General features: G+C 34.5%; 1 protein-coding gene across 2 annotated transcripts in view; it reads right to left on the reverse strand.

Moving 5' to 3' along the window:
* LOC126964990 (sodium- and chloride-dependent GABA transporter ine) overlaps window positions 1-22147 on the reverse strand; it is a 56502-nt gene that overhangs the window by 19552 nt on the left and 14803 nt on the right. For both annotated transcript variants that reach the window (XM_050808376.1, XM_050808375.1), the window contains exon 2: window positions 10611-10804. In XM_050808376.1, the coding sequence (XP_050664333.1) occupies window positions 10611-10804 (194 nt within the window). The remainder of the gene's footprint in view (window positions 1-10610; window positions 10805-22147) is intronic.

Below are 22147 nucleotides of genomic sequence, written 5' to 3' on the forward strand. Positions count from 1 at the left end.
TATTTTTATTCAAAATAGGATGTGAAATCACTTATTGAAAGTCAAAAAAAGTACCACCCATTCCAAAGTGAATGCCTCAGGCCTGAGAAGAATGGGCGCAACAAACTCAGCGGGCTTTTTTTTTTCATCAAAAATATGTTTTACAATTAAAGTAACATTTACAAAGTAACATTGTACAATTAAACTTATTATTAATTAGCCTGAGGGCGGTCGCTCCATTCCCAATCTGTGGTATCATTAAGAAAGTCATTTATGTTATAGTAACCTTTACCACATAAACGTTTTTTAACAATTCTTTTGAATAACGTAACACCTTTGTTTTGAACATTTTCTGGGATCTTGTTGTAAAAGCATATACATCGCCCCACAAAAGACTTACTAATGCGACTTAGCCGAGTAGTAGGCATCATCAGTTTATGTCTGTTCCTGGTGTTCACATTATGGTTATGACAATTTCTGGCAAATTCACTTATGTGCCTATGAATATACATTACATTATCAAGAATATATTGAGAAGCAACAGTCAAGATGTTAATTTCTTTAAATTTTGCTCTCAATGATTGTCTAGGACCTAGGTTATAAATAGCGCGAATAGCCCTCTTCTGCAGCACAAATATTGTATTAATATCGGCAGCGTTGCCCCATAGCAATATACCATAGGACATAATACTATGGAAATAACTAAAGTATACTAGTCGCGCCGTATCTATGTCGGTTAATTGTCTAATTTTTTTAACCAATCTAACTTTAGTTCGTTGGTTGCTATTATTGAAAATATCTTGCTGCATCATCATTAGCATCATTTGTATATGATGCTTACGTTATATATAGCTATATGTGAATAAAGAAAACATCTGTCCTGCAATATATTCTGACATTTAAATAAATCACTGCAATATATCATCTGATATCTTGAAAGGACGTGTGTCTGACTCGTGACGTATCACCTTACAAAATATAAAGTTATTCACACTATGCGGCATGCAGCACTTACATACAAATAATTATGTTTGTGTTACGGAAGCCTTGTCACACAATAAGTATATTGTGTGGTTTTATGAAACCACGGTAAAAGTGAAACTTATTTCCACATTATAGACATTTAACTAAAAATTTAGGTTAAAAAATCGCGTTATAAATCTTAATTTTATACTTGGAAAATTGGAATGATAATGGCAAATAATAAAAGTAGTCTTAGCCCTGCTTAAAAATATTGATTGGAAAGGATTAAAAACAAACAAAATTGCGTGGAGCACTGGGACAAATGAGTAATAGTCTATACACGACATGCAACACACAGACGAAAAAGTTTGAGACGATGTAATGAGAGTTTCAATTTAAAATATTGACACACTTTTACACAAATTATCTTGCCCCAAACTAGGCATAGCCTGTACGTATGGCTACAAGACAACGATATATTTAATACAATATACTTACTTAAACATACATAAATACATATAAACATCCATGACTCGGAAACAAACATCCATATTCATCATGTAAATGATTGCACCTACCGGGATTCGAACCCTAGCTACCTAGAGGTCCCTCTAGCTTAGTAGTCAGGGTATTAACCATTCGGCTAAATGGGTCGTCAAATAAATTTCGTTTTAGTATAAACATAACGATCATTAATTTATTTATTGCAATTGATATACGTGGGAGTTTAAATATGTCTGCATTACATAAGTATCTATTTCATGTTTACGATATATCCTTGTGTCATATTCAAAATCAAATATTAATATAATTCAAAATAGGATATGATATCAGTTATTGAAAGTCAAAAACTACTTACTACCCATTTGAAAAAGTAATCTCCTACTGAGAAGAACAGGCGCAAGAAACTCGGCGGGCTTTTCTTTGGCTTTTCCACGCTTTTTATTAGCTTTACATGAATGCATGTTTGTTTGTAACTATTATAGATTTTAACCTACTTTTTAACGGTCACATTTCGTTCAAATTTCGTAGATTTATCGAGGACCGATGAAAATACATTGATTTGATAAAATTATTCCATTTTTTCAATTTGCAAAATAATTTTTTTGTCAATATAATTCTTTCATCCATCGTCGCTAAGGTAGGAATTGATGTTGATTTTCAAATTTCAACCATTATCGTTTCTATCAAAGCGTGTTTTTTCTTAAACTATTTTTATTTTTCATAAAAATATGGTTACAATGTAATACAGTGCAATAAAACTTATTATTTACTAAGTCGCTCCATTCCTTTAATATGTGGTATCATTAAGAAAGTCCGATTGTCTTAATCTGAGTGTGCTTACTATCTTATAATATATATAAATTACGTGACACGTTGTTTGTCCGCGATGGACTCCTAAACTAATGAACGGATTTTAATGGGGATTACTTCATGGAGTGCAGTTTGGTCCAACTTGAGAGATAGGATAGTTTTTATTTCGATTTGGGACCCATAATTATTTTTATTTTCAATATTTGTTTTGTATGAACATATTTTCTATGAGAGGATTTAGTGACGCTTGGTTTGACAGATCTGCTCTGAAACAATTTCATTATAACAACAGGGAGCATATTTTACGAAATAATTCATGATGTTATAAAATATTATTGACAAATTCATAAAAACCAGTATTATATTTATCACGTACAAAACAACGTCTGTCGGGTCAGCTAGTTATATTATATTTTAGAGGCCTTTATCGGACTGAATAATATTTTTTTTTAAATTCGCATTTTTAAATTCTCTTAACCCGATGTTAAGTATTACAATCTGCACATTACAAAGCAGTGCCGCTCACGATTCTTGATTGAACCTAAAATTCTGAGTGCGTCACAATTGCTCTCGTCAGTTTGAGACGCAAGTCTTAAACTCATTAACCCAGTTATTTCACGAGTTACGGCGCCTTTCAAACACAAATGCATACACATTACTATTTTACGGTAGAAAAGGAAATTTTCTCATAGAGCTCAATAGATCATAGTTTCAATAGAGCCTCTCACTGTTGCCAAGCCAAATGTAATAGTAGGTACCTACACTCGCCACGCTTGACTTTGAAAATTTCAACAAAATCGGTCCAGCCGTCTAGGAGGAGTTCAGTGACATACACACGCACACAAGAAATATATATATAAAGATATGTGAATAAAGAAAACATCTGTCTTGCAATATATTCTGACATTTAAATAAATCACTGCAATATATCATCTGATATCTTGAGAGGACGTGCGTCTGACTCGTGACGTATCACCTTACAAAATATAAAGTTATTCACACTATGCGGTATGCAGCACTTACATACAAATAATTATGTTTGTGTTACGGAAGCCTTGTCAAACAATAACAATATTGTGTGGTTTTATGAAACCACGGTAAAAGTGAAACTTATTTTCACATTATAGACATTTAACTAAAAATTTAGGTTAAAAAATCGCGTTATAAATCTTAATTTTATACTTGGAAAATTGGAATGATAACGGCAAATAATAAAAGTAGTATTAGCCCTGCTTAAAAATATCGATTGAAAAGGATTTAAAACAAACAAAATGGCGTGGAGCACTGGGACAAATGAGTAATAGTCTATACACGACATGCAACACACAGACGAAAAAGTTTGAGACGATGTAATGAAAGTTTCAATTTAAAATATTGACACACTTTTACACAAATTATCTTGCCCCAAACTAGGCATAGCCTGTACTATGGCTACAAGACAACGATATATTTAATACAATATACTTACTTAAACATACATAAATACATATAAACATCCATGACTCGGAAACAAACATCCATATTCATCATATAAATGATTGCACCTACCGGCATTCGAACCCTAGCTACCTAGAGGTCCCTCTAGCTTAGTAGTCAGGGTATTAACCATTCGGCTATATGGGTCGTCAAATAAATTTCGTTTTAGTATAAACATAACGATCATTCAATTATTTATTCCAATTGATATACGCGGGAGTTTAAATATGTCTGCATTACATAAGTATCGATTTCATGTTTACGATATATCCTTGTGTCAAACTATTCAATATCAAATATTAATATAATTCAAAATAGGATATGATATCAGTTATTGAAAGTCAAAAACTACTTACTACCCATTTGAAAAAGTAATCTCATACTGAGAAGAACAGGCGCAAGAAACTCGGCGGGCTTTTCTTTGGCTTTTCCACGCTTTTTATTAGCTTTACATGAATGCATGTTTGTTTGTAACTATTATAGATTTTAACCTACTTTTTAACGGTCACATTTCGTTCAAATTTCGTAGATTTATCGAGGACCGATGAAAATACATTGATTTGATAAAATTATTCCATTTTTTCAATTTGCAAAATAATTTTTTTGTCAATATAATTCTTTCATCCATCGTCGCTAAGGTAGGAATTGATGTTGATTTTCAAATTTCAACCATTATCGTTTCTATCAAAGCGTGTTTTTTCTTAAACTATTTTTATTTTTCATAAAAATATGGTTACAATGTAATACAGTGCAATAAAACTTATTATTTACTAAGTCGCTCCATTCCTTTAATATGTGGTATCATTAAGAAAGTCCGATTGTCTTGATCTGAGTGTGCTTACTATCTTAATATATATAAATTACGTGACACGTTGTTTGTCCGCGATGGACTCCTAAACTAATGAACGGATTTTAATGGGGATTACTTCATGGAGTGCAGTTTGGTCCAACTTGAGAGATAGGATAGTTTTTATTTCGATTTGGGACCCATAATTATTTTTGTTTTCAATATTTGTTTTGTATGAACATATTTTCTATGAGAGGATTTAGTGACGCTTGGTTTGACAGATCTGCTCTGAAACAATTTCATTATAACAACAGGGAGCATATTTTACGAAATAATTCATGATGTTATAAAATATTATTGACAAATTCATAAAAACCAGTATTATATTTATCATGTACAAAACAACGTCTGTCGGGTCAGCTAGTTATATTATATTTTAGAGGCCTTTATCGGACTGAATAATATTTTTTTTAAATTCGCATTTTTAAATTCTCTTAACCCGATGTTAAGTATTACAATCTGCACATTACAAAGCAGTGCCGCTCACGATTCTTGATTGAACCTAAAATTCTGAGTGCGTCACAATTGCTCTCGTCAGTTTGAGACGCAAGTCTTAAACTCATTAACCCAGTTATTTCACGAGTTACGGCGCCTTTCAAACACAAATGCATACACATTACTATTTTACGGTAGAAAAGGAAATTTTCTCATAGAGCTCAATAGATCATAGTTTCAATAGAGCCTCTCACTGTTGCCAAGCCAAATGTAATAGTAGGTACCTACACTCGCCACGCTTGACTTTGAGCGGGATAGCTTCGTCTAGAACCAAACAACCCAAGCGGGCAGGCACCGACTTAAACCCTATCATTAGGTAGCACATACAAATAATAGTATTTTATTAATATTAAAGGTATAAGATTTTCATAAGAGGTGCATTAAATTAAATCTCTTTTTAGTTATTTTATACTTTTCAGGTTTCGAAGTAGGTTTTTTTAAACGTAGTTTTTTTAGCATACTCTATTAGTGTTATAGATTAAAGAGTACGCCTACATGATAATATAGATTTCAATACTCTATTTTAGAGTACGGTTGGCAACCCTAGCTGTATCTGTGGTACAACCCTAGCCTGACCTAGGCTATATCCAGGCATTTCACTGTTATATCATTGAAATCTAAGAAGGAATACCGATAACGAGAATATATTCAGCCTAGCGAAACTCTCTAAGAAAAAAGCGATTCACTCGATTGTATGAAACGTGCAGTCATTGATAGATTGACAGATGACGGCTATAATCTTGTAAAAACGGAGATAGCCGAAATCCACTCCGTTGATTTTTTTAAATTGAGTACAGTAGATTTATTTATTTATTTGTATAAAGAAACATACAGCTATTTATATTAAACAACTGTTGCTTTCAAACTTAGCCGGATTATACTTCGTCGCCAATCGCCATACTGTAATGACTACTATTTCAAATCACAGCACCGTGTTAATACTAATCTAAATTTAAATTTTTGCTCAGGCAATCCCGCCTCTTATTACGTAGTATAATTACATCCTCTTTGATAAAAATAAGAGACCTTACTTACTCATTTGTTCAGATGTAAATAATCGTGACTGACAACTAAAATATCAGTGTGTGGAATTAATTTTGTAACAATATTTTGACTGATATTTGCTACCGCGACGTTAATTAGTGGGTTGTCGTTTATATTATTCGTTGTCAACAACTATCAAATGTCAAAGACACGACGAACACGATTCTATTGTGGTGTCACTTAAGGGTATGTTCCGATATGCACTGTGCGATCACTGTAGAAAAATTCGTTCCGTTATGGACTGCCAGTATACTGCCGCAGTAGGCCCGCCCTAGGGAAATATATGACGTGATAAATCGCTGCCATATTCTACTGTGAGCACTGTCGGTTTTGAGGTAATATACTCGGAGTACTTTGATCACGTGAAAACGTCAAAACCACTCGAGTGCCTAACTTTTATGCCTAATATTTTTAGTTTGACAGTACTCCAACAACAGTTTTTTTAATAAACTAGAAAACTTTAAAACACTCATTTGAATGCTATGTCAAAAATTGCGGCTACAGTATACGGGATTGCGTTCCGTTTTAAACAGTAACCAGTATAACTGGCTATAAAGGAACGGGTTCAAAGTATAATAAATTGACGTCACACTTAGGATTCCCAACTTTTTTTTACAAGAAATAAAGTATATTCAGGTCTGTGAAGAATATTAAACAGTATTTTAGAAAAATGAACAGTATTCTATTTATTTATTGTTTTAAATACATATTTTTTTGAACTTCTCGCACAACTCACTTATTTAATCTTTTTTAAAAACTTCATACGGCTCACCACAATTATAACTAGAATTAAAATAAATGAGGTAATTCACGGTCCACGTAAAAAAAGGTTATATGTCCTGAAAATGAGAACGAGAACGCGTACACTCGCATGTCTGTCACTGACAGTCTTAAATATTTGACATTGACAGATTCGTTCAGAAACTCGGTGTGATTTGTTTGTGGCTACGCTCACACTGTGCAGCAGTGACCGCGTAAGTATTTTGTATACTTTATTTTTGTTCAACAGTAAAAAGTATAACTTAGTGAAAAACAGTATAATACTGTTGAAAACATTATAGTTGGCAACCCTCGTCACACTGTACAGTGGTCCTAGTGCATATCGGAACATACCCTTAGTACATAAAGAAATACTAAACGAATCACAATATATACCTACACAAACACATATAAACTTGTGACGTTGCTCCCTATATACTATACAAAATCAACAATATCACCGCATTACTTGTTGTTAACAATTAGCTTGTCACGAACACTAACTATGTTATCGATGGTATGAGATTAAATATTTTTGCATAGCCATAATAATACAGAATCTTTATGTAGGCTTGCTTTGAGAGCATTATTTTAACCGACTTGAAAAAAGGAGGCGGTTCTCAATTCGTCGGTATGTTCTTTTTGAAGCTGATGCTTCCCGTTGTAATTTGGTCGTATTCTGACAACCATAAAAGTCTTAAGTTTGCTATACGTATGTGGATGATAAATTTAAGAATAACTCAATATCGCGCCAACCGATTTCGATGATTCTTTTTTTATTTGAAAGGATATACTTCAAATTTAGTTTGGTGAGAGTTTGGTTGGGTTCTGATTATGGAATCAATGACAAAGTAACGGAACTCTTAAATTCTTATGAGCAAATTAACGATACTCGGCCAAATCTTTTTATGCTATTAGGATATTTAAGTCATCTACCATAACATAGTCAAGTAATTGTCGTAGTCAAATATGATGATCAGTGGGACACCTTAACGACTTACAGTAAGGGTGCGATCTGTGGCAGAGTTTCTAACTGTCTGTAATCAAATTGTAAAGCGCTTAACGTTCCTTGCTGCATTGAAAAATTTAGTATACGTCATGTGGTGGTTATGTGGTGCCAGGTCGTTATAGTTTATAAGCCATTGTATTTGTTGGACGCGATTGCTAATTATTGTGACAGTAATCACGACCGTCATGTTCACGAAGCATGCTTACACAAACAATGAACGTTAATTTATATTTTATGAAATATTAGATATTTAAAACGCTTCTTTATTTGAACACGATTCATATTGGATGCAGCACCTTATAAGCTAATTTTCCTTTGTTAAGTGATCACCGCCGCCCATTTGTCTTGCAACACCAGAGGAATCACAGGAGCGTTGCTGGCCTTTCAGGAAGGTGTACGCGCCCTTTTTGAAGGTACCCATGTCGTATCGTCCCGGAAACACCGCACAAGGAAGCTCATTTCGAATCTTTGTAGTACGTGGAAGAAAGCTCCTTGAAAAACGCACTATGGAGGAAAACCACACATCCAGATGATGGCGATGATATCCTAAGTTGTGGCGTGTCGTGCGAAGGGGGAATTAGGCGACAGGAATCAGGTGAAACAGCTCTTTGGAACACTTCCCGCGATAAATGCGGTAGAAGACACACAATGAAGCGACGTCTCTACGCAATGCCAAGTGATCCAGCCGTTCACAGAGCACTGGGTCCCCGATAATTTAAGCTGCTCTGTGTTGCACGCGGTCAAATGGTTCGAGCTGATACAGCGGTGGATTAGGAATAATATCCACTTAATGGGGTTGAGCCGGTTATTAACTGTAAAGTAGATCCTTGTAGATGGTTGGAATCACAACCTGAGAGTTGAACGAGACATAAAAGATTTATGGATCATGCAGTACGCAGACAGTTGGCGTTGTTTGTAGAGCGATGGGATACACCCGAGTGGCGTGGGTTCGAGATTTAACATCTTATCTTTTTTATCAAGAATTTTTAGTTCTGTTCAGACTCTGCTCTATAGTGGACAGGGCGTATCACTTAGGTGAACGCTCGTGTCGTGATATTTTGTAAATATAAATATATATTGATACCTATAATTAAGTAGTAAATATTTTTATTCAAAATCGAATTAATATTTATGGAACATCAAAAACTACCACCCAATCGAAAATCGAAAAAAATCTGACAGGCATTCGAAATGCTTAAAATGCTTTTGAATAAAAAAAACTGTGCCTGTGTATTTTCGTTTTGTTGGATGATGTAGAGTGATTATATAAAATCTATGGAGGGTAGAGGTAACGAGATTCATCTCATATGGGAGAAATGTTGAAAAAGTGTCAAGCTGTAAATAACAGTTCAAAAAGCTTCCACACTGGCGCAGGGTATTGTATGAAGTATAAATGTGGCAATTGTAAACGAATTATAGTATGCGGAGTTAAAAATATTAATTAATTATTAGACTAATGGCCGTTCCCAATGTCAGTAATTAGCTGTCAATAATCTGAAGCTGTCCCAATACACCCGATAAGTCATTCTTATCGCCTTATATTGGGACGCGTGAATTGCAATTTCCATACAAACTTCTATCGCTGGTAAGCTATACGTCGTCCCATTGACAGACAGCGTGTACGGATAAGGTGAGTTACCGTCGATAAGTTTATTGGGACAGAAAAGTCAACGATAGTTAAGATTTTTATCTCAAGTAAGAGATAGACTGAATATTGGGAACGGCCGTAAAGCAGTTACTTATTGAAAATTTCAACTTCTTGCGTTAAAAAATAATGTAGTAATTATATTTAATTTAGAGAATTGTTATAGGGAAACGTGCACCTAGAGTGATTTTATATTTGGCGCTTCTTTTAAAGCTCTACCCTGACGCTACATTAGCGTCACCCTAATTTTACGCTTTTTGACGGACACTTTTTCATACACACAGATGATTCTCCTTGCCTCTACCCCCCATACTAAAATCCTATATTCAAATTCAAATATTTTTATTCAAAATAGGATTTGAAATCACTGCCATTCAAAAGAGACTGCCTCACACCTGAGAATGGGCGCAAGAAACTCAGCGGGTTTTTTTTTTATATAAAATATGGATTAAAATGTGATATCGTACAATAAACATTTATAATTAAAGAGCCTGAGGGTGTTCGCTTTATTCCCAGTCCGTGGTGTCATTAAGAAAATCGTTTATGCTATGATAACCTTTCCCACACAAACGTTTTTTAACAATTCTTTTAAATTACGAAATTTAATTTGTTTTGTACATTTTCTGGGATCATATTATAGAAGCATATACATCGCCCAACAAAAGACTTACTAACTCGACCCAACCGAGTAGTAGGCATAACGAGTTTATGTTTGTTCCTCGTGTTAACATTATGAATGTCGCAGTTTCTAGAAAATTCCTCAATGTGCTTATGAACATACAGAACATTATCAAAAATGTATTGAGAAGCAATAGTCAAAATGTTTTTTTCTTTAAATTTTTCTCTTAATGATTCTTTACGACCTATGTTATAAAGAATATATAGAAGAAGCAATTTTCATTTGAGGACCCGCAATTATAGATTTAAGTAAGTTGGACAAAATTTCTTTTATCAGCTGTTTGTCTTCTCATAAGAGTATTCTATTTCGACGAAGGATACTACAGATAGAGTTTATTATATATTGATGCTTATTATCCTAGAGTAAGTAAAGTAAACTAATTAATAATTATTATATTTACCTCCGCCGCTTTTATAACACAAATACGGAAATCGCCACACATTGCCAAGGCCGACTGAATAGCCTACGCAAGCTAGAACAAATTGCATTTTATTAGCCCAAAATGGCCGTCTTGGCTTTAGATGTACAGTCTCTGCATCTTCTTCTTCCTCGCCGCAGTCACTTTCATGTGATGCGGTGTCTTCGTCTGGAGGCCTGTTGACAACAAATAGAGTTTGAGAGTCTAACTAGACTAAGTTCATTACATGACGGAATCCGAAAGGTCGCGGGTTCATAAATTTTGGTTACAAATTAAATTAATTAATCCCAGGAGTGAGAGATATCTCTTTAAAAATAAGAAATTGTTTAGGGGCTAACTAGATATTGTGGTTTTATTTATAACTTTTTTGTTATTTCATAAGTGCGACTAAATCTCTAAATAAAATTTTATTTTAAAAAATTACTTTATATTATATCGTAGATATATTGTCAAAGCCGTGATATTACAATTTCACTAGTGATATTATTATTAAAAGGTAAATTGTCAATTGACTTCATTTCTTATTAAACGGCCTGATTTTAGTGACATTCTAATGTTACGGGTACACTCTAGTGATATTGTAAGGCAATTATATTTTGACAATTTTACTGGTCGTTAGTTTGTGAGGCCACCTCTGATTGTTATGTTTTTTGTATTTATTGTACTAAGTGAATCTGCCTTTGTCACTGACCTGTATAAATACTACTGGATAGGCCATATGTTTGACAGCAAATTTTTTGTGCCTTTTTGAAGTGCCACTCGCGAGCGTCCAGAGAACTAATTTTGACGTATAATACAAATAGCTATAGTTTTCCGTGTTATTTATACTACAAGAATCAACGTAATAAAGTACACATTTTTTTTTGTAATTAGTTTCCCAACATGTATCGATGTTTGCTGAGGCAGGTCATCACTAGTTTTATTACCGCAGACTCTCGCTACATGACCAACAGCGCCAAAATGACGAATATCCAACAGGCACGAAAGCACTTTGACAGCCGCCAGTCTAGTGGTATATAGTAGAGGTCAGTGGCCTTTGTTCACTATTAGGTCCCAAGAAAATATAACATTAACGGCATTCGAAGCAGCCCCAGCACCAACTGACGTAATATACGTATTACTCAATTGATTAATATAATTAATAAAACGTAAATTGCTTTTGACGACGATTTTGTGTATTTTTAACTGATATTGATCTATTAATTTATTCAAACAAAACAAATCTTATAACTATATTTGCAATACTATGACTACATAAAATTAAAACTATCATTAGGTGGAAGCGTACCTAAAATACTGGCAGCATTTCCGCGTTGGATAGCTAGGATGATCCGTTGACCGAGATAGCTGCCAGCGCGAGCGCTTGGGTTTCCAGTAGCCTTATTGAGGCGCGAAGATAGTATTTTGAACATTCTCCGCGCCTCAAATAACTGATAACTTTAACTGATATTATAAATTACCAGATGTTTGAACTATCTCCATGCAGTTTTAATTTATTTTGATCCTACATAACTCTCTAAAGTTATAACACTAGAAATAAGGGATTGCTTGTAACTAATTCTAGTAGGCTTCATAAGATACATAATAGCTTTAATTATAATAAAGTCCCAGCCACTGTTCAGCCATTATCTATAAATAAATTTAAATGTTTTATAAAAAAATGGCTCTGTCGTAAATCCTATTACTCCACTGCTGAATATCTAAATGATCGGACAGCCTGGGACTAGATTGTGATTATTTTATAGCGATAGAAATGACTGTACAATATTGTATAATTTTATTGAAAAGAGCGCAAAAAAAGAATGCTGGGAGAGTTTCTCGCGTCGCTGCTTCTCTCTCAGAGCGCCATTTGTTTCCGAAGCGGTTATTAGAAATGACATCAAAAAGAATTCTAAATGAATCAATTTTGAGAAAATAAATGCCTTTTATGCCTTTTAAAGCAGTGGCTTTTAGTGTTTAACAATAAAATATGTCTGTCATAATTATTTAATGATAGAAAAGACGTTTTTATCAAAGTTCATTGCTTCCATATTTATATGTCGTAAATTATTATTATCTTTTGTCAACATCTTAATTAAGAGACAATGTACAATATATTAATATGTATATTTCTTTACTTATGTAGCCTACATCTTATTTATGACGTCTATAAATACGAAGTTCTTAAGATAAAACGGAGAATAATGATACAGGGCGGTTTTCTCTAAATAAATAATATTAAATCTATATACCATTTTCCTTTTGTACTATCTTATATTCTTTGATGGAGTTTTCTTTACGGAGTAGATTTAGATTTAGGTCTCCAAAAACATTTTCACATTTGAGGAAGGTTGTTTATATATGACCCCAATGTCTAGAGAGAGATTTTTCAAATGAATCCATAGAAAGTGGTTGAAGTCTTCATATTCATCATCTAGAAAATAAATAAAGTATATACAGTGCCTTAGATTATTTATACGTCTAGATAGACTATGACAGCTGTGAAAACGATTAAAAATTATGTTTAGAGCCAACCTGTATTTAGAGCAATTCACACACACTAACACAAAGTGTCATACAAATCGCGAGTGGCACTGCATTGTAATGATTAGGGCGTATGTATAACATCAGCTGAACGTCCTGCTTATCTCGTCCCTTATTATCATTAAAAAAAAACTATTAATCTACGACTTATGAATAAAATTAGGTTCACAAGTAGAGCTAGACTGTCCCAAAGTAGTATTAGAGCCTATTCAGTTTCCACTGCTTATAATATAAAAGAGAAAATAATCTGTAAATATTTAAATCTTAGATTATTTATATGTCTAGATAGAAAACAGCTGTGAAAGCATCGAAAAAAAAATAGAATTTAAAAAATAGAGGTTCTATTTTGAGCAATTCACGCACACTAATACAAAGTGTCATACAAATCGCGAGTGTAAGACGTAGCTTATCACGCACACAAAACATATATTCCTGGCCTGTTTTTGTCGGTTGTCTAAAGCAAGAGACTCTATCTAGACGTATATATTATCTAAGTACAAAGATGGAAATATAATTCCTCAGCAACCACAATAGTCTAGGCTAGTCATAGAAAAGTCTAGATGAAAAGCTTAAAATAGTTGAGTTTGGGTTTCTAGATGGTCGAGATTAAAAGATATTCAGGTTCAAACATATCTGATAGATTTAGATTGAAAATGAGGTTTGTGAACTAGAACGTGCCAACTATGGCTATTTTGAACAAATTGGTTTGTGGACAAGCCTACACGGCAAGGGTTTCTATGGTCCCCCTTGGACACAGCAACACAGCCGTTAAAAAACTTTTTTATTTATTTAAGAAAATACGGGACGAGACGAGCAGGACGTTCAGATGATGGTAATAAATACACCCTGCCCATTACAATGCAGTGCTGCTCAGGATCCTTGAAAAACCCAAAATCTCTGATCGGCACTACAATTGCGCTCGTCACCTTGAAACATGAGATGTTAAGTCTCATTTACCCAGCAATTTCACTAGCTACGGCGCTCTTCAGATCGAAACATAATAATGTTTACACAATTCTGCTTCACGGCAGAAATAGGCGCCGTTTTGGTACCCATAATCTAGCCGGCATCCTGCGCAAAGGAGCCTCCCACTGGTCAAAATCTGCCAATATCTACGTATCCCTAGTCAAAAACACTAGAGAGATTTTTTTGTCTTATTAATTGCACTTGGTTCTAAGTCATAAAACCATAAAACAAAACGGAACGCTTTTCAAGACAAAATGTGTTAGTGATTATTTGGCCTTAGCTGGCGGCGGCCATTTTAGGTTAGCATACATACAACGGGAACATTATTTTGTGAATTTTTTTTAGAAACAAGAAATACTTTTTTGAAGAAATCATAAGATCATTAACGTGTCCACTGTAATTATTAAATAATACAAAGAATTCAATTGCAATATTTGCGGTATTATCACAGCACGAATCTATCATAAATCACGTTTTTTAGTTTACAATAAACAAGCTTGTTTATCTAGCAAACCGTAACAAAAGCCACATGATACCTCGACTATTGTAAACATGAGTGGATATAATAGCGTCTCAAGTGGCCGGCGCCGGGTTTGGCACCAAATCAGCTCAGCAGGTAGCTTCTGCGCGTGCGCGGGTCGTGTTGGCATATCGGAGGTTCCAGGCATGCATATACATACACGGGCAGGAGACATGCGAGATACGGGTATAAAATAATAATTAATATGACACACTTGTAACTAGTAACCACCAGCACATTTTAAATTAATTTGTTATGTATATTACAGCCATTGCAAAATACTCTATTTGATTGAAAAGAGTGGCCGTTGAGTTTCTTATGTTTTCTTCTTATGAGCTCTACTTTTTCCGAACATATGGTAGATTCAGTAATTTCAAGGAAACATATTTCACTGTAAAAGTGACGATTCAAAGGCGCTTAGTTTAAGCCTAATTGAATAAAGTTAGACTTTGACTTTGCCGTTCTGCTGATTGATGAAGGCATTGACCATTTGACGTTTGAGTATGTTTGTTGCATCACTTTACATATTATATTGTAAATGAAATGATTTGTAAATCGAAGAAAATGTAAATCATGATATTATAAAAGAGTGGCAAAGAGTTTCTTGCTACTACTTCTCGTTAGCTCAACCCTTAACGAGGTAGCGGTAGATTGAAGAAGAAAAATATTTTTTTGACATTCATAATTGTCATTACCGTGACCTACATGAATAAAGTGATTTTGATTTGATTTGATTAGAGCTCCAAGTACCTAGCTTCCAGATGAGGCCAATAATCGGTCTTCATACCATTTCCTTCTAATCACATTTGTTCTATTTTATATCACGTGTATATCACGCGTTAAGAGTACTGATACAGCTTGGCTCGACACGAATATTCGAGTGAATAACTTATTTATTCGTCATTAGTTATTATCTCTATCAAATTAATCACGGAATACTCATAGAATTGTCTAGAACTTTCCAATAAGCGTATTCTACTAAACAGAGAAAATCTTCAAAACATTGGTATCTCTTTTTCTACAAAAAATGAAGATTTAAGATTTAAAAATATCACTAGTATATAGTATAGTAATGTTGTGCCTTCCTATAATTTATGTAAATTTAAACTATTTTATTATATTTGTTAAATGCTTAGTTAATTAATTAAATAAAAAATATTTATTAATTATTGTATTATTATGTTAGTCAGTTATTATTATGCGATTCTGTATTTTTTTTAATATTATGTTAATTTATATATATTGCTACTGCCATGCAGACATATTTAAGCATCTAATTATGTTATGTGTTTAATTACTAATAACATTTACTGTATTTAATTAATTTGCAAGCCTTGTTAAACCTGGTGAAACATGAAACTGTAAGTTTGTACCATCGTAACCATGTTTAAACAATATGTTATGTTTTTAAAGCGATAACCCTCACTTCTAGGATAAATACACAAATAAAATTAAAAAAAAAAAATTATGATCGATGCGGGGCTCGAACCCACCCAATTTTATTGGTGTATTAATCCTAGAAGTGAGGGTTATCACTTAAAAAACATATCGAATTGTTTAGATTAACAAGAGCAACATCACAAGTCAATTTACTAGTATGCAAATATTGGGGTTGAGCAGGTTATCAACTGTAAAGTAGATCCCGTAGATGAAGTTACAACCTGACAGTTGAACAAAGCATTCAAGATTTTATGATGATACGTCACTCGAACGGTTAGCTCAGTTGGAAGACTACTCGCACGGAACGTCCGTGGGTTTGAATCCCGCATCGTTCATAAAATTTTGTTTTCAAATTTTATTTGTATACCATTATTATACGCAAATTAAGAATTTGATTGATTGATTGTTTAGTGCATAAGTAAATAAATTGTATTTGATTTGTAAGCGTTTTTGGAGAAATAAATAAGTTGACCTTCTACTATCTGTCCCTATCACTTACATTATCTTTTATCTTGCTCACACATACACATAAATTGTATTTCTTTCTCTATTCTACTCAACTGCACACGTAATAGTTTTAATTAAGAATGTAGTTAACGAATTAGGTCATTGACGCTTGTGATTTGCTGTGATCTTTATTTTTACAATTTTGGGCAAACTTGCAGCTAACAAATATTACTTAACTTAATTTTAAAGGCCAATCAGAAGTTTCCACGTTTAGAACAGTTCCAAAGAAAATACTAAAATTTAAGGATAAGTTGAAATTGCATACACACAACCATAATATTATGTTAATAAAAAGATAAAACATAACAAAATGGTGAAATATATATATATGAACTCATATTAACCATCATAGTTGGCTTTATTGTCTTTAACCTCAATGATTTCATTCCATTAAAATTTTACATAGGTATTAAAAAATATAAATATATTACAAAGAAAATTAGATGAAATTCAATTAAATTTGATTTGGGGAGTACCTTTAGTACCTAAGTAGTATTGCTATGTCAAATGGGGGGCTAAGGGGCATTTTTGTATACGCAAACGAATGAATTTGATAATCTGTCTGATCTCATATCAGTAAAAGTAGGTAGGTATGATAAGCGTTTCCCACGGAAGTAGGGGACAGCTACATTCCCCTTTGTGTATTCCTCATGATTCATTTTGATATACATTGGAGGTCTTTTTTATGGAATAGGAGGACAAACGAGCGTACGGGTCACCTGATGTAAAGTGATCACCGCCGCCCACATTCTCTTGCAACACCTGAGGAATCACAGGAGCGTTGCCGGCCTTTAAGGAAGGGTACGCGCTTTTTTTGAAGGTATGTGTCCATGTCGTATCGTTCCGAAAACGCCGCACAAGGAAGCTCATTCCACAGCTTTGTAGTACGTGGAAGAAAGCTCCTTGAAAACCGCATTGTGGAGGTACACCACACAACCAGATGGTGAGGATGATATCCTGACTTGTGGCGTGTCGTGCGAACGTGGAATTCGGCGGCAAGAATAAGGTTAAACAGCTCTCCGTGATAAATGAGGTAGAAGGCACACAATAAAGCGACGTCTATACGCAACGCGAAGTGATCCAGCCGTTCACAGAGCACCGGGTCCCTGAGAATTCGAGCTGCTCTGCGTTGCCCGCGGTCAAATGGATCTACCTGATACTGGGGTGCATCAGCACTAGAATGTGGGCCGGCTTGAAGTATTGCCGTGCTCTATTAATGACGTCCAGCTTCTTCGAAGCCAATTTGGCTTTGCCCTCCAGATGGCCACGGAAATGGCAATCGCTCGAGATTTGAAGCCCCAGTATTTCGATACCAAACAAAGCTTTAAGGGAAGTGTTGTCAAAGTGCGGTGATACGACAAATGGGTTTTTTTAGCCGTAAACGCGCATTTTGCGTCTTCTGGGGGTTAAATTGGACAAGGATTTTCCGCGATCTTCTCAAGAAAGGACTCGATAGAAGACACAAGTTTCTCCCGGCACTGGTCAACAATTTCCCGAGAGAGACCTGGCCTGTGTCGACCGCATCACCAGCGCTGTCGCCTGCATAGCAATGTATGTTGGAGGTGTCCAACATATCATTGATAACAGCGTGGGAGATAGCAAACAGCCTTGGGGCACTCCAGCGTTCACGGGCTTCGGGTACGAGTAATAACCGTGGACAACGACCTGTATGCTGCGCCCAGTGAGGAAGGTGGAAGTCCACTTGCAAAGCTCTCGGGAAGCCAAAACGTTGGAAGTTTTGAGACAAGCGCCTTTTGCCATACACGATCAAAGGCTTCCGCTATATCCAGGCTAACTGCCAGGCCTTCCCCCTTGCTTTCTATAGCCACCCATCTATGTATTGGGTATACCAGAAGATCGCCTGCCAACCGACCATGGCGAAAGCCGTAATGTGGTTGGTTGTTCAACTGGTGACCTTATAGGTATACCAAGAGCTGGCGGTAATTATGCTCTCCATGATTTTGGAGAGCCCTACTCTCCAGGTAATAACAATAGGCCTGTAGTTTGCCGGATCCGAAGTGTCTCCTTTTTTTTTGGATCGGATGGACAAGGGCTGACTAGACTAGGTCTGCTTCATGTTTTTTTATTTTTTTTATTTAAATATTTTAAAATTAAAGTTATTATAACTATTTTTTATTTATAATAAATAGGTAGCTAATAACAGGCTCGCTTAATGCTTTTATTTATTTATGGAATGTGTGGATCTACATCTACTGTACTCAATAACTGTTGTATTTTTAATTATTAATTTACTTTTTATTTGACTTACTCGTTTAAGACATTTAGTACTTGAAGTTTGAGTATTTTTGTTGCATCACTTGGAATGAATTGTAAATTGCATTGAAAATAAGAACTTGTAATATCTAATCTGTTTTGAAAAGAGTAACCAAGGAGTTGTTCGTTCCTTTCGAAGGATATCTGCCGAATGAGCTATTAATATGATTTATCTATGAAATTAAATATTTTTGATTTGATTTATACAGATCTGTATACCTTGGCACTGCATTATTGCACGTACACTGCTGGACAAAGGCCTCCCCCAAAGGCTTAATTATGAATTAAATGAAAATAAATTTATTTTTTTATAGTTTAAAATAGTATTAGATGATACAACATCAATTTCCTTAATTGATAAAGAAACGTTCTAAAAAAGCAATATATAGCTTGATAATACATAATTTTTCCGTAGTTACGTAGTTAGATAATTTTCTTGTAAACAAACATAGTTGTTTAGATTAAAGATGGATTGCCATAATGCCTTGGATTAATATAAGGTCGCAGAGCTTACATACTGGCCTCGCCAACAACATCATATCGTAATTTTGCAGTTTTAACTATAATGGTGCACGATCCAATAGAGACATCCACACATCCGTAATGTCGATCCGTTGATGAAAAGTACTATCAAATTTAACATACAAAAAGCATACGGAGAGTAGATAAAGTAAAATTTTCAGTCAAGTCTATATGTATTAAAAAATCACTAATAATATTTAAATGGAAGGCCCCTTTGCACAGGATGCCGGCTAGATTATGGGTATAATAACGGCGCCTATTTCTGCCGTACCTTAAGCAGTAATGTATAAGTATTAAAGTGATTCGGTTTGAAGTGCCGTAGTTAGTGAAATTACTGGGCAAATGAAACTTTACAACATCTTATGTCTCAAGGTGACGAGCGCAATTGTAGTGCCGTTCAGAATTTTTTAATTTTTCAAGAATCCTGAGCGGCACTGCATTGTAGTGTACTGCCGCGGCAGGGCGTATCAATTGCCATCAGTTGAATGTCCTGCTCGTCTGGACCCTTATTGTCATAAAAAAACAACAAACACTACTCTATATAATCGTGTTTGTTATGAAATTATCTTTTCACTTCTCATGCTCTGAAATCGCTTATTTGTGCACGAGTGCACATAGGCTGCACAAGATCGATTTTTATGCACAAGTGCATTACCGTATCTATAAATGTCAAAAATCGCCACCATATTCTACAGTGAGCCCAGTGCTCACAGTAGAATATGTGGCGATATGTGGCGGTCAGTTTTCGAGATAAGTTACTCGCAGTACTTTGATCACGTGATCAGTCAAAACCACTCGAGTGCCTAACGTTTTATAAACAATACATACAGTTTAATCCCAAATATTTTTAATTTGACAGTACTCCAACACAGTTTTTTTTAATGAACTATAAAACTTTAATACACTCATTTGAATGCTGCGTCAAAAAATGCGGCTGATAGTATACGGGATTGCGTTCCGTTTTAAATAGTAACCAATATAACTGGCTATAAAGGAACGGCTTCACAGTATACTAAATTGATGTAGCACTGTACAGTGGTCGCAGTGCATATCGGAACCTACCCTATATACCTACATTTTGTATTTTAATTGAATTTTCAAGTGAAGGAAAGAACTATATCAACGTTTGGCAGAAATAAAAAAAAGAAATCGTCTTTTCTCGACCTTTTCTGTTTACGCAAACCCTGTTTCTGTCCTTCACACACACATTCATAATAATTAATACTTGTTAATTTCAATTGCAGATACTTATTGATTGTAAGGTTCACTTCTTACATGTGTACACTATTACACACCTTTTTTATTAAGATTACATTTTGTGGCAAAATAATGCCATTTTATTTATAACAGTACTTATACTAGACATATATCTAATTATTATGTAAATTCTTTATTAATTACTACTCTGGTTACTGTTCTGAATAGTCGCGGTCTTTTACCGGCCGACTTTAGCTGTACTAGCCGCCCATCGCCAAAATCAACAGTTCAGTCACATTCACATCACCTACAATAACATGCCCAGCGCGCCTAAAGAAGATTGCACTCAATAAGGCCACTTATTACTGCGGTGATATTCACGTTATTTCGAAATCGTCGGCGATAAGTTCTGACCCTATGCACGATTTCTCTAGATTCGTATTATCATATAATTTCCTAAGAACGTTGAACGACATTTGAACCAAAGAGGATGTAAATACTACGTTATAAGAGGCGGGGCTGCCAAATTACAAATTGAAATTTAGTTGAGTATAAAACGTCACTGCACTGCACGATTTGACTTAAGTGTGAAATAGTAATTACAATTATAGGTCGATAATCCGGCTAAGTTTGAAAGGGAACGGATGCTTAAAACGTAGTGGATTTCTGCTATCTCCAGATTCTTACAAGATTATAGCCTTTGCACGAAGTTGAAATATTTGTTCTAACAAAATATGTAAAATATATATACTTCTATTAAAAGGATTATCTATACTCTATTATAGCATGTTTTAAGTAGTCAACTCAACCAAACGTCAAAATTTGTTCAATATGTATCTCACAACAATCGACGTTCGATCTTGTTACAAGAATACGCTTTAAATGTTTGCGTGTTTATTTTCTAGGCTTTCCAAAACTATTAATCAGATTGTAATGAAACTTTAATAAAGTATACTGGGAATGCTCGCAACGGTTCCTGGCTCAAAAATAAATCTGTATGTAAATGAAAGTTTTATTCTTTATGCTTGACAATAGCTCTGCAACACATACAATTTGTTTAAGATGAAAAGAAGCTTTATTTAGTTATGGGGTCAGGACGACAAAAGAGCACACATTCGGGTCACTCAATCAAATCAAATCAAAATCACTTTATAAATGAATAAAGTGATTTTGATTTGATTTACCTATAGTATAATATAATAGTGACCTATGTATGTAAGACCTACATAAGTCTCGGAAATGTCACTTATGAATGCCAAAAAAATTCTTATTGAATTTTATTATTTCGCATCCGCGCGCTTTAGCGCAATAAAAATTAGATTGATATTCACATAAAAGTTGAACATCTTCCCTACTAGCGTGGTATCGTGCAGGTTTAGCGCACGGCCGCGACTAATAGAATAATAATTTCTAATATTGACAAAAAACAATTGGTTTAGGGAACAGATTAGGATAATTGATACAAACGAGATTTAATAATTGGTTTTCCAAAGAAGTTTCCCTTCTGACATGTGTACTTTGTACACTCGCAATTTTTTTTAATTTTAAGAATCTGAATCAATGGTTTGGA

This window comes from Leptidea sinapis, chromosome 6, assembly GCF_905404315.1.
Source record: "Leptidea sinapis chromosome 6, ilLepSina1.1, whole genome shotgun sequence".
NCBI classification, from domain to species: Eukaryota; Metazoa; Arthropoda; class Insecta; order Lepidoptera; family Pieridae; genus Leptidea; species Leptidea sinapis.